General features: G+C 30.5%; 1 protein-coding gene across 2 annotated transcripts; it reads left to right on the top strand.

Annotated features, from left to right (window-relative positions):
• Positions 1-9,713: 9,713 nt before the first annotated feature.
• On the top strand, positions 9,714-13,989 carry LOC114756433 (serine/threonine protein phosphatase 2A 57 kDa regulatory subunit B' kappa isoform). 2 transcript variants are annotated; one of them, XM_028945381.1, is made up of 4 exons: positions 9,714-10,095; positions 10,177-10,210; positions 10,971-12,165; positions 13,304-13,989. In XM_028945381.1, the coding sequence occupies exons 3-4, from the start codon at positions 11,005-11,007 to the stop codon at positions 13,700-13,702; spliced, it is 1,560 nt and encodes a 519-aa protein (XP_028801214.1). In that variant the 5' UTR covers positions 9,714-10,095; positions 10,177-10,210; positions 10,971-11,004; the 3' UTR covers positions 13,703-13,989. The 2 variants fall into 2 exon arrangements, with proteins under 2 accessions (XP_028801214.1, XP_028801212.1); XM_028945379.1 differs by lacking the exon at positions 10,177-10,210 and having other exon boundaries at positions 9,715-10,095.
• The last annotated feature ends 305 nt before the right edge of the window (positions 13,990-14,294 follow it).

Raw genomic sequence — 14,294 nt, 5'->3', positions numbered from 1 at the left:
CCTTCCACCGTGATCTTATATTCCCATCTGCTGCAGCCTTATATTCTTTAATTTGAGTAGATTAAAAAAAATTACTACCTCCGATTCTTAATATAAGACCCCGTTTGACTTTTAATTTAGTCCTAATTATAAGACCTCAATCCATTTTGTCTCTCATATTTATGCATTTTTTCCCAAGATAATCCTTCTAATAATGATAGTTCTAACCAACACACTTAATTAGCAAGGATATTTTAGGAATAACAACATTTATTTGTTACAAATAACTAACTTAACTTACTTCCTTAATCTCCTCAAATTAGTCAACTGGGTCTTATAATTAGGACCAGAGGTAGTATTAAGTTAGTTATTTGTAATAAATAAGTGTTATATTTTTTAGAATACCCTTGCTATTATTCATGTGTATTAGTTAGAATTATCAGATAGAACATTTAATGTGTACAACAACTACAAGAACTATTTGAAAAATAGATACTTTTCCGGTTTTTAATATGGAACCTAATTGTTGAGTTGATTTTAGTTCTAAATATAAGACTTATTTTTCATATTTATCAATTTTTTTCTAAATTACTCCTATGGATACTCTCTCAACTATAATCAAATAAAAAAGGGGGAGGATATTAAGAAAGATGGTTATGGTATTTAAAAAAAAAAAACATGTCATACTTCTTATAATTAACTAACTTACCTAATTTCATTAATCTAATCAAATTAGTTAAATAGGTCCTATATTAAGGATCGGAAGAATATAATATAAGAGATAAAATAAATTAGAGTCTTATATTAGAACTAAATTAAATGATAAACTAACTTTTATACTATGAAGTAGACGATGTCATGAGACTTCTTCAATTTGTGTTGAGTTGTTGAATGCATGGACCCGCCCCCGGGGGGAGAATCCCTACGACTGGTTCTAACAGACAAGTGTATGAATAGTAATGTGGCTTCATCGGTTTTTTGTCATGCCATTTTTATAGCTTTGATGATTTCTTTTTTTTCCAAATTGCTTTACCATTCCTTGATTTTCTAGAATGTAGGAATGCATTTGCGTCAAAACAAATTTTTTGTGTTGAAAAAATTACTCCTCCGGTCCTAATTATAAGACCCAATTGACTTATTTGAGGAAATTAAAGAAGTAAGTTAAGTTGGTTATTTATAATAAATAAATGTTGTTATTCCTAAAATATCCTTGCTAATTAAGTATATTGGCTAAAACTATCATTATTAGAAGGATTATCTTGGAAAAAAATGCATAAATATAAGAGACAAAATGGATTGGGTCTTATAATTAGGACCAAATAAAAAATCAAATTGGGTCTTATAATAAGAACCGGAGGAGTATTATTTTTTGTTTTGTTTGTTTTAACCAATTTGTGACTTTTTTTTAAACTTTAAGGTTTGTGCAATATCTGGGTGAATATCATTGTCAGTGTTGACATACTTTTATATTCTCTTATGGTTTTTCCTCCCCTTGTCATAGTTAGTTTCAATTGGTATATTTTCTTAGTTTCTCTTTTTATGATTAATTTTGGATTCCAATTTTATTTTTTTCAAAAATTAAATTGATTTATTCAAAAATCTTTACATGGACCTACATGAGGTCACTGTTTCAAATTTCAATAATGGTATTAAGCCTTTTTATTTCAATTATTTCTGACTTTTTTTATTTTTTATTTTTTGCTTTCTTTCAATTTCTCATTCATTCAACTGTGTTGTATATAAATATAAATGCATATATGTCACGGTTATTCCTCACCACAATATATGAGATTTATATTACTCCCTCTGGTCTTAAATATAAGATATATTTTGTAATGTAAATCATACTATAAAATAAATTTTATATTTAAGACTAAAGAAGTATATAAATATAAGTGTATATGTGAGACAGTAGGTGTGAGGTTATTGATCCTTGACCCTTTTGACACCCTGCAGACTTCGCATTCAATTTAGCCATACCCATTAGGCTTGGGGGTTTCGTCTTAAGAATGCCGGCCCAACTCAACAACAAAATATATCCAAATAAATCAAAATATTAATTGTTTTCTTAAAATATGTTTAATAGCAAAGTGAAATAAAGAAGTCCTAAGCGATGGCAATTAAAATATAAACACATACACATACTATCAAGGGTGCTAATATGGCCCAACTAGTGAGTTGCGATGGTTCGTGACAGGTTAGGATTAGATAACACAGGTTTAAAAGGCCTGTGTGATGGCAAGCTAACTTTTAGCCAATATAAACAAAATTTTTTATTATACAACATAAACAAAACATAATAAAATTTTTATTTTTTTTCAAATACGTGATTAAAAACACCAAATAAATTATATTATTTTATTTTTTTAGATAGGGTATGAAATGTAATAATATAGTTATAATAATTATTAAATTGAGAAAAATAAATGTGGGTTAGCCCATAACAGTTTGTGGGTATGGCGGTGTGGATTAAAAAATTCCGTTTGCTGGCTGGCTAGCTTTTAGCCAACTCTAAGCTGCTATTTTTGGCAGGTTAGTGAGTTGGATCCGCGAGTCCAACTTATATTACCAATTCTACATACTAAAGTAGTATGATAGAGCCTTTGGGGCTCTTTCTCCCTAGTGCCTTCCCTTGAATTTTACATGATTTGACACATGAAACTGTTAAGATGAAAAGATGAGATCCAATATCTCAATAACTACTAAAACCTTAACATGCATAAACAAACCTTACACAAGCCATTTATAATCATGTGTATATTTATATAAATATATCGGTCATATAACACACTTGTCTAAAACTTACGTTTAATTTATCAAAGTACCACAATCTCATAGTCCATGAAAAAGACATGATGAAATGCAATATGTCTTTCCTATATCACTGTCTATCCTTATATTACTGATTAGAGTCATAAGCTAACACATATAGTCTAACAAGAATCAATTTATGTAACTGGATGGTTCTAAGCTCACCACTTCCTAAAATGTACTCAACCAGAGGTATAGAGCTCAAGTCCGGACCTCCTTAAAAGACAACAATAAGGAGTTGTCACATGTTTCACAACTCCAATGTAATCCTAGTCAAAGAAAATCATGAAAAAAAAGCTCGAAAAAGGTCAATCATTATGTACCGAGTGATGGCATACCAAGTGGTAAAAAAATTCATCATACGCATACTCCTTCTAATCTCATAATGAATGGAAATGTAATGACAATTATATAAAAATCCCGTCGGATACAATATTATTTAGATCATAGTGTCGAAAATAGTTTCCATTCAAATCACATATTATTTCATATACAAACACTCTTGAAAAGAATAAACTATCTAACGATTCACATGATGCAAACCCGAATATAATATGACAAACATACTTAAAAGAATTAAACTGAGATCCATACGTATTTATGTATTGCACGCACACCCTTCAAATATAATGGCATGTTCATTTTGCATTCACGCATGCATATATATGCATATATATATATATATATATTCATATGTAGCAAATTTACGATTTATAGTATAATTATTATAATATTATAATATTATAATCATGATGATTTGATTATTAGAACTATTAAGAAGTTTAATATCATATAATATTTATTAATATTTTAATCCACAATATAAGGCGGCATACATAAAATATAAAAATGAAACCACATTAAAACTAACTCTCTTAGAAAATTTCACAATATACCTACAATATATCTATTTATATAATTATGTTTACATAATTTAATAGGCAATCAGAGTAGAACCACGCAAAGTTTACATGTATATGAGAGAATGTCCAAAGTTACCTATTACTCCGGCTTACTGGAAATTACGACGGTTACTCCCAAACTCATAATAAAAATCTTATTGCAATTGAGTTTTTAAATAGCAATGCTTTAACCTCTCAACTAGAGCTATGGACAAGGATATATGGCGTGCGGCGCAGGGGAGAGAAACATAGAAGAGATTGGACAAAAAATATAATGAAGAAAGGACGTTTTCAGAAGAGGAAAACTGATGAAAATTTGAGCTGTGGAGATGGTAACAAGGATGAAAACTCCTTTTGTCCTTTTGCCTACTTAATCGAATTTGTGGTTTAAGAGTGGAGCACCCTCCTCAACAATGGAAACATTGAGTTGGAACAAAAAAGGTGTAGGTAGAAAAGAAGGAGAGAGGGAGTTTGTTAATTTCATTAATATTTTATATATATATATATATATATATATATATATATATATATAAGCCATTGAGTGTGTACAAAGCGCATACATTTATATGTATTAGCAGAAGTTTACCCCTAACATATTTCGGTCAGTTAGAAGAATTAAATTTTGTTTTTATTTTATAAGCCATTTAAATATTGCAATATGATTATGTAAACAATATATATAATATCATGAATTGATCGGTATCTTTTAAAGTTTTAATAGCTTTCTAATTATTATCTATATACTGTTAGTTAATCAACTCATTTTCTTTTTATATAAATCTATTCACACACACACACACACACACACACACTTGTGTGTATATCTGAAACAGTTATTTTTTTTCCCTTTTGCCAGCCTAAAACAGTTATTTCACCTATATATCTTTTAATACTTGTATGCAATTATATATATTTTAAATACTCTATTAATAATTAATTAATTCTAAACACTCTGTATGTTTCTTTTATAAATTGTTGTATATTCTTCAAATTTATACTCTAAATCACAAGTAATTTTCTAAATTAAAAAAAAAAGAACGTTACAGTAGTATAAATGCCGCTAGTCAGTGGTCACGCCTTGAGTTTTAGGCTGTAATAATTACCATTTCCCTCTTTATCACTATCATCAACATCAACAGTATTTAACGATGTTTGATTGCGAGAGACTTTTTTTCACCGACTAGAGTATCAAGTTTTTTTTTCCCCCTTCGTCTCCCTGATTATGAATGAGTGAGTGAATGATTGTAAGTCATACTCCACAAGAGTGTGGGTTTAAATCATGCTTTCGATATAGATTTCTTTTAACAAGCAATATATAAATGCATGCTTTCATCTCAATGAGCTTTCAAGACTCATCTTACCGAAATATTTTTCTATGAAAAATTATGTAATTTAATTCAGGCCAAACAACCCAGTGCCATTCATTTTCCAATTTTTTTGGTTAGACATTCGTTTTTCAAATTTTTGGCTTATAACAGTTATACGTGAAAGAGTCACATGAAGGCATGAGATTCACGGACATGATGACACTTCTATTTTTTTTTTTTCAAAAAAAAGTTGATTTGGATGTCACTTTGTTACCTCCTAAAAAATTTAAAAATTTATAAAAGCAACATACATTTTCAATTGAAATGAATAAAATTGAAATAAAAATATTATCAATAGAATATTCAGAGGAGGGAACATTTCTCTGCAAGGCATTTGAATTACTTTGACATTAAAAAAGTAACTGTTAATTTAAATATAAAAAATCCCAGTAACATTATTTTATGAATTTTGTAAATTAAAAGCAGAGTATTCCATCCAAAAATTGGGATTTTCATCCCAAAAAAAGGAAAAATAAAGTAGAGTAACTTTTCCAATATAAGCTTTTATATCTATCAAAACTAAACATCAGATAATATATAATGTTATTTGCTCATCGGATACTATTATTTTTAAATGTACCAATGATATAAAAATTTAACTCAGAAAATTTATTTTACTTTTGTTCCAATGATTGTGCCTGAGCTTTTTGACCTTTCAAAAGGGGAAAAGGGGTTGATTGGATGATGAGGGTAAATGTAAATCTCACTCTTTTTGTTTATTTTTGCTTTTTTGGGCCTTAAATGTAAATCTCACCCTTAACTCACACCAGGTCGCCATTTCCTTTTGGGTTTTTAATATGAAAAAGGTGACATCAACAATAATAACGCATTAAGGCCGCTGCATCCTGCAAAATTTATACTATATATATATATATATATATATATATATAGCTGAAAAGAAGTATAAGTACCTCTAATATAGTTTTTTCTTATTTATTTTATACAGTTATATTCTCTTATACTATCTCTTTCTCTTTCACTGCATCCTGCAAAATTTATATATATATATATATATATATATATATATAAGGAAAGCCAAATTTGACGTACCTATACTTTTTTTTTTTTCAATTTTCAATTCAGTACTTATGTGTTTTTTCTTAATTAAATATTTAATTTTGTTCTATTAGCATTATTAACCCATGCATAGAGACTAAAAATGCTAATAGAACAAAATTACAAAAGCTAATGTTGTTAAAAAAGTAAAATTAAATAATTTAATTAAGAAAAAAATACATAGGTATCAAATTAAAAGTTGAAAAGAAATATAAGTACCTCCAATATGGTTTTTCCTTATTTATTTTCATGTGAACATTGCTATGATTTAAATTTTGTTTTCGTTTCAAGGTCAAAAAATTTTGCTTGCGTGCCTCTGTGTGTCTATACTAAAATTTCTTATTTTTTAAAACATAATAATTTTTTTAAAAATAGAGTTTTTAAACTATGAACTTTAAAAACGAAGAACTTAAAGATAAAAATAAAAAATAAAAATAATTATCTAATTCTTCTATTTCATTAGATGGTGACATTTTGTTCACTTACTATTCATATCGTTCCATCCTATTTGTTCTCAATTTTTTTTTAACAAATTTGCTCTCAATTAAATAACATATTTTCAGGCAAAAAAAATCAATCAACAAATATAAATGTAATTATTTTCTTAGATATCATATGAATAATAAACTTATCATAACTGTTAAAATTATTGAGTCAAAAAAAGTATATAATTAGGCTTCTTGTATCACATGATTGAATTTGTAAATAACATCCCTAATCCACATTAGGCAAATATGGCATATTTTGTTTTCTTTTAAAGAAGTTTATATTCAACTCCCTTCAATGTCAACAAACGTACTTAAGAAACTCTTTATTAAATATTTTTCTTTAAATTGATATAAAATCAAAGCAAAAATATTTTTTATGCATCAGTGCATGTTGCTGTTAATCGAATAATAACTGAAAAGACAAGAATTGGCTTTTCAGTTTCCTTTTCATATTTAAAATATGTAAATATATGATGATTAATTCATTAACAGGTAAATGTAGTATCAAAATGAACTCTTCTTTTCTTTTAAGTTTAATTTTATTATTTAATGATTTATAATGAAATATTTGTAGACAAAAAATAATTTATCATACATCTATAATAATTAAAGAATGACATCTTATTGGTATTAATTGTCAATAATATGCCATATTGATGATATATTTTTCAAAAATATTTTGTTCTGGTTATTGCAATTGCAATTATAATGAAATGCTATCCATCTAAATGGGTATCACTCTGTCGTTGGCCCAAAAAAAAAACTCTTTCATTATTAAAATTAAATTTAATGGCATACTTATGAAAAATCTAAGGGCAATATTTAAATAACTTAAATGTAATTATTAATCATTAAACTTAATTGCAAAAAGAACCGTTAAATTTCCTAGTTTTCATTTCCCTGGCAGCACTTGGCAATTGAAATTTAATAATAATTCAACTATGAAAAAAATAAATTTAATATTAATTCTAGATAATTATTCTTTATTTTGTCCTGAAAAATAATTTCAAATTTTAATTAAATTTATTGTTGAATTTTTTTTTGCCAAAATTGATTATTAAAATGAATTCTTGTATTATATATCTAGGGTTTTTAAAATTAACAAAATGAGAACAAAAATCGTAGTAACTCTGAAGTGGACCCCAATCCAGAAGTCATTATTAAATTTTTTATTTTTTGCCAACGCATTCATTAATATAATCCAAAGGCAATCTATGAGCATAAACTTTTTGGTGCGGGCGAAATAAAAAAATTGAAAAGATATTATTAATCAAAAGGGGCTAAATTGAAATCATTACCCTTTTCTTTTTGGAGTGTAATGTAATAATATGATTCGATTTGCATCCGGAATAAAAAGACATAGTAAAAAAATTTATATAAATAAAATATCTTCCGGGGACGTATGCTTTGGGCTTTAAAATCATTTAGCTTTTTTTTTTTTTGAGAAAAAGATCAATTATAAAAATCATACAATTTATAAATTTGATAAATTTGTTAATTCTCCATTCAGACTCTAATTTAATAACAAACTCGAATGCTTTTTTTTCCCTGATCTTGCAGCATTTATACATCTTTGTCCATTTTTATCATTCATAATACATTTATAAATATTCAGGAAAAAATAATACATTTATAAATCTAAGCAAAATTACATATAACTCCCTTACCAGTAATTTTGTTTAGTACTTATATGTGTGTGTGTATATTTAAAATTTAGGAAACCTATATGCATATCACTCAAAGCTCGACGAGATTATATACATACAAAAATATAATTTAAGGGGCTATATAATTGATGGTTATGTTTATTAATACATAATTAAAAGTTTTTGTAAGTTTGTTATAACTATATCTCATCCTTAATATAAGAGTTAAATAATTAGTTTGTGAACTTTAAAAAAATTAATTGAATTAATTATTCAAAACAATACATGTTGGTTTTCTATAACACTTTTTTTTAAAAAAAAAATTGTGTGCATTGTAATTGTTCCTTAATGGAAACTCTCTTATTATATGCAAATGTACAATCAATATAAATATTTGATGAAAAAATTATAAATTTTAGAAACAAAGTATATTGAGATTTTGCAATTAGAATCAAAGTATATATTTTGGGTGACTCCTATACTTAGGATTGCAAGTAGTAAATTTTATCCATGTTTCAAAATTAGTTGAAGAGCATTTGTGTACTTCAACCAAAAACTTATAACAAACTATAACATAAATAGTATTAAAAATAAAATCACTGTAACTCATAACAAGTAATGTATCATGTATCTCAATTTTTTTCCAAATAAAATCCCACTTGCTTTATTTTATTTTATTTGCAACTATTAAGAGGCTTCTTTTTAACGGGGATGTTAAGTGGGGGAAAGAGAAAAAAATGTATCCTCATTTCCTAGATGTGGTATTCAAAATCAAGAGTACAAGAGATGGATACTTAAAGGAAAATTCCATACAATTACGTTGCTAACTGATATGAATATATGCTAGTTTCTTTTTATTTTTAATTTGATTCTAAATATCAAAATTTCAATCTATTTTTTTCATATTTATTTATTTATTTTAAAATAATTTTTGTAATAATCACACATATTAAATAATAGTTCTAACTAATATACATGATTAGTAAGGATATTTTAGAAAAAAATAACACATATTTATTATAAATAATTAATTTAACAAGTTTTCTTAATTTACATAAATTAGTTAACTAACTCTTATATTAAGAATTGAGTAGTATATATCTGACCAAAATTCAAAACAAATTTTCACAACAAAAAAAACACAAAGCTATTTATTTATTAAAAAACACAATGCTCTTTATTAAATGAACACTTCTGGAAATAATCCTCCATTTCTTCTTCACAAGCAGTCAAACACAGACAGTTTAAATCTTCAAAAAAAAAAAAAAACAAAAAAGAAGGACAGTTTGAATCTTCGCAAAAATCTAGAACTTTGATCGGCCTGAAAACTTCCCTTAAACATGTAATTACAAAAAGAAAGCAAGAGGAAAAAAATTGAAAAAGTTTCACAGATATTCTATATAGGAGCAACAAAATATAGATACTATTATCAGTTTGCTTTATTTTACCTTAGAAGGTACAGCGGGATCCATGACTGGGACTGCTGTTTCCGCAGTTTAGAGTAACATGTCGCTTCGCTTGTTATTCTCTTGAATCGAGGAAAGCCCATCTTCTGTCGCTTCTTCCACCATTCATCCATGGCGATGATCGATCGTGAAATTTCACAGATGGTGTCACCATTCTTGCGCTAGCCCACTTAAACAGATTCCTTAAGCTGGCTTGTTATTTTCAGATCAAAACCCAGTTTTTCTCCCCACATTTTCTCTCTTCACCGCTCCAAAGAAAATTAAAGAAAGATAGGAAGAAGATTCTGCTGAACTGACATATCCATCTTCTTGTTTCTTGATTTCTGTGGAGAGAAGCGTGTGGGTCTGCATCTCAAGTGGGGTTTTCCCTCAGTAATCAGGTTGGTACTGTTTCGGCCTTTCTCTTCCAATTTCTGAGTTCGGGTTCTTCAATGTGCTAATTTGAGTGATGTTTCTTACAGTTAGGAGTGATTTTGACCGAATTCTCATCATAAGGTGGGTGTCTTTGTTCTAGTAATTGTTGTGCTTTTGTGATTCCTCGAGAGGATGAGGTTCCTCTCTATTTTCTGCTAATTTTAGTTTCAGATCTCGGTGTTTCCCTACACTGTTGATGCTGTTGCTGCGAGTGGTTGGACTTTTTTTTTTTTGTGGGTTTCCTTTACCCCCATATTTGTTTCCAGAATTTGTGAAGATGAACTTGATCTGGCTTATTTGGGTCTGAGAAAGACATTTTACAGTCCCCTGATACAACTTAGTGTAGCTATATACTTAATTGTTGTTCGTGGATGAAAAGTGATGGAAATGCTGTGCCATACGTGTGCCGAATTCTTCAGTATCTCTTTGGACAAATTTACAAACTTGAGTTAGAGTTGGCTGGAATCGGTTGGCTACTTTTTTACATTCGTTAGTTGACATTCCAATGCCATCTTACTCTGTATATCTATTTAGTTCTTCAAATGATCTTAAGCACGCTGTTCAGAAAAATCATCTTGACCTTGACAAACCTGTAGTCATAATTTTGGTTTTAGCATTCATTCTGTTCCTCCTCTTTCTTCTATTCTCACTGGTCTGTGCTCTGCTATAATCTATAATTGGTGTTAATTACATGTGTTAAGAGTCTCAAACATGCCTTGCTTTCCATAATTGTCGATGTGCTGATGGATGATCACATAAGTATTTGCAATCTTATTGTCAACTTTGAAATCATTAAAAAAAGTAGGTCATATGTTTGTAGCTAAAGTGAAGTTGGCTGCAGGTCTTGCTTCTGTTAGGATTGTGGTTCTATCACCATGATAAAGCAGATTCTTAGCAAATTGCCTAAGAAGGTGCCAAAATCTGATTCATCTGATTCTGGCCGGGGTGATTCTGGGAATTCTACAAGTTTTGGGAATGTCTTTCAGTGTACAAATGTAGGGAGCACCATTTCAAGCAAATTGAATGTTGTGAAGCGGGTATCTTCAGTGGTTTTCCCAGCAAGCATGAATGCTGGAGTAGAAGCAGTTGACCCCAATTTATCCTTCAAAGATGTTTCAAATACACAGAAGCAAAACCTGTTCGTTAGTAAGTTAAATCTTTGCTGCAAAGTTTATGATATGAGTGATCCAGATAAGAATTGTGCAGAGCAAGATCATAAACGCCAAACATTGGTTGATCTTGTTGACTTTGTTTCTTCTGGGTCTGCAAAGTTTACAGAACCAGCAATCGCTGCTGTGTGTAAAATGTGTGCAAGTAACTTGTTCAGGGTTTTCCCTCCCAAAATTCGAACCAGTTTGACTGGTGGTGAAACAGAAGATGAAGAACCAATGTTTGATCCAGCCTGGTCTCACCTGCAAATTGTTTATGATCTACTCCTCCAGTTCGTTAACTACAACTCTCTTGATGTGAAGTTGGCAAAACTGTACATTGACCATGCTTTTATCTTAAGATTACTTGACCTCTTTGATTCTGAAGACCCTAGAGAAAGAGATTGTCTGAAGACAATCCTGCACAGGATCTATGGCAAATTCATGGTACACAGGCCTTTTATAAGGAAATCTGTTAGCAATATCATTTATCGTTTTGTTTACGAGACAGAACGCCATAATGGCATTGCTGAGCTGTTGGAGATTTTTGGGAGCGTAATTAGTGGGTTTGCCTTGCCATTGAAAGAGGAGCACAAGACATTTTTGTTTAGCGCTTTGATTCCTCTCCATAAACCAAGATCGTTGGGTATCTATCACCAGCAGCTAACATATTGTGTTGTACAGTTCATAGAGAAGGATCAAAAACTGGCTAGCACTGTGATAAAGGGACTGTTGAAGTACTGGCCAATAACAAATAGCCAAAAGGAGCTTATGTTCTTGAGCGAGTTGGAAGAGGTTTTGGAAATGACTAGCATGCTGGAATTTCAGAAGATCATGGTCCCACTATTTCGCCGTATATGTTATTGCCTAAATAGCTTTCATTACCAGGTACCTTCTACGCAAATTTCTTTAGCTGCATCAATATAAAATATAAAATTTATAGTAAGCTATAGATATGAATGATGCGACTTATTTAAGATACCATGTGACGCATGAGAAAATGCTTGTAGTTTTCATATAAAAGTCAGCATCTCTCTCTGTGAATTTTTGTCCTATTGCAATTGCATCTTTTTTTCTACCAACTGAAGAGAATATTTACGTGGCTGGTGGTTGGTAAGAAGCTAGAAGTTGATACATCATAATTGTATCGACTAACTCGTGTCAACATTGATGTTATTTTATTCTGTGTTTCAACTAATCAGATTCAGATTAATTTATTAGCCTTCTGTCGATGTGTGGAGCAGTTTTTGTTGTTCTACCTCTCCATATTGTTAATTCTTGAGCCTGTTGAGTCAAATGCATTGCATAGATTTCAAGAAAAGAATGAAGCTAGTTCTAGTTTTTAAATAGCTGCTCTCAGATTCTTCGACAAAGACACAATAAATTAGTGAATTACCAAAATAGATAAATGGAGAAACTTCTGTTAACAAGTCAATAGCTTGGGGTTAACTTATAAAAAATGCTCCCATGTTATATTTTCTAAGAGGGAAAAGCTAATCTGGTTTCCTTTCATTCTTTGCACCTATTATGCTCTTGCAATCATTATTTAACCATTTTGATCCTTTTCTTCTTTTATCACTTCTATTAAAGTAGTCCAAACAGGCTCTTTGTATTACGTATATGGACATTGGTTTAATCTTGGGATCATGCGTTGTAAATTCTACTTAGACAGGGTTTGGTCCTATTGTCTCTTTGTAGAGTGCCAATTACGCCAACCATCTGAGATTAGCATAGATGGTCAAGATACGGGTGGAGATTTAGGATTCAAACCTTGCTAATGCAATCAATAGAAACAACAAGCCTTATCCCATTAGGCGAGACTGGCTATATGGATTGCACAACGTCATTGTATTTTATTAACAACTAAATCTTGGATAGGTTGTTAACCAAAAAGTCCCATTCAATAACTTCATTGAGCATTCTCTTCAGTCTTTCTTTGTTCTTTTTCACTTTTTCAGAGGACACTAAACCTTCTAATGTAATTAAAAAATGTGCTAATCAGGTAACTTTCTTCTTGTATGTGCAGGTAGCGGAGCGAGCCCTTCTGCTATGGAACAACGAGCACATCCTTAACTTCGTCACGCAAAACCGGCAGGTGTTGCTGCCTATGGTGTTGTCAGCTCTTGTACATAATGCCCAAAACCACTGGAACCAAGCAGTGCTGAACCTGACTCAGAATGTGAGGAAGACTCTGTCGCAAATGGACGAGGATCTGGTTGCCGCCTGCCAACGCAAGTTGGAGGAGGAAGAGCCTACATCGAGTGCCACAGCCGAGAGGCGGCGGACAACATGGGAGCGTGTTGAAGCTGCAGCAGCTGCTAATGTGCAATGTGTGAGTAGCGATAACAATGGTGATGGTGGCGGCGGCGGTAATATAATGGTTGCAGTAAAACCTGCTGCTACATGCTCAGTGGCCTGCTGTTAATTGCTTCACAAGGAAACCAAGCTAAAGTGGTAGACCAAGCAGAGCATCTATATAGATTGTGAAGGGTGTTTCTAGTTTACAGACTGATGAGTTAGTTTTTATTATTATTATTATTATTATTGTTAAGATTACTGTTTTGTTTTGTTAGCATGATGCCTATAGGTTTCTTCTATTTTTGGTCCTTTTTTTTTTTTTTGTATATTCTCTAAGTATGCAATATGCATGTTGCCAAATTGTGGTGAGGAGTTTGACAAGACTATGGTTAGTTAAGGTTCTTCCTTTTTTTTAAAAAAAAAAATTTACTCAGGGAGAGGGGGGGGGGGGGGGGGGGAGAGAACTGATGTGCAGGGAAGAGCAAGCAAGTTCCTTTGAGGCCTTTGTGTGTGTGTGTCGGTGCCTGCAATTATTTGATTTGTCAGCACCTTCTTTCTTTCTTAAGTGGTCCCTACGCGTGCTTTTAGTCCAACTTCTTTCATTTGATTTTTTTAAAATTCAATCTTATTTAAAAATAAATACAAACTGTACGAGAATGGAAAGGAAGGAACAATGATAAGCCATTTATGTGCTTATTATTCCACGTTAGTTATATTAA

The sequence above is a fragment of the Neltuma alba genome, unplaced genomic scaffold, assembly GCF_004799145.2.
Source record: "Neltuma alba isolate B1F8T4 unplaced genomic scaffold, ASM479914v2 tig00010409_pilon, whole genome shotgun sequence".
Lineage (NCBI taxonomy): Eukaryota > Viridiplantae > Streptophyta > Magnoliopsida > Fabales > Fabaceae > Neltuma > Neltuma alba.
The sequence above is the reverse complement of the archived record's forward strand: the minus strand, read 5'-3'. Positions and strand labels throughout refer to the sequence as shown.

What these genes read in the sequence shown, in the direction of transcription:
- LOC114756433 (XM_028945381.1), top strand. Translation starts at nt 11,005, where the DNA reads ATGATAAAGCAGATTCTTAGCAAATTGCCTAAGAAGGTGCCAAAATCT. An exon ending in TAAATAGCTTTCATTACCAG is followed by an intron (nt 12,166 to 13,303) that starts GTACCTTCTACG and finishes TTGTATGTGCAG; the next exon opens with GTAGCGGAGCGAGCCCTTCT.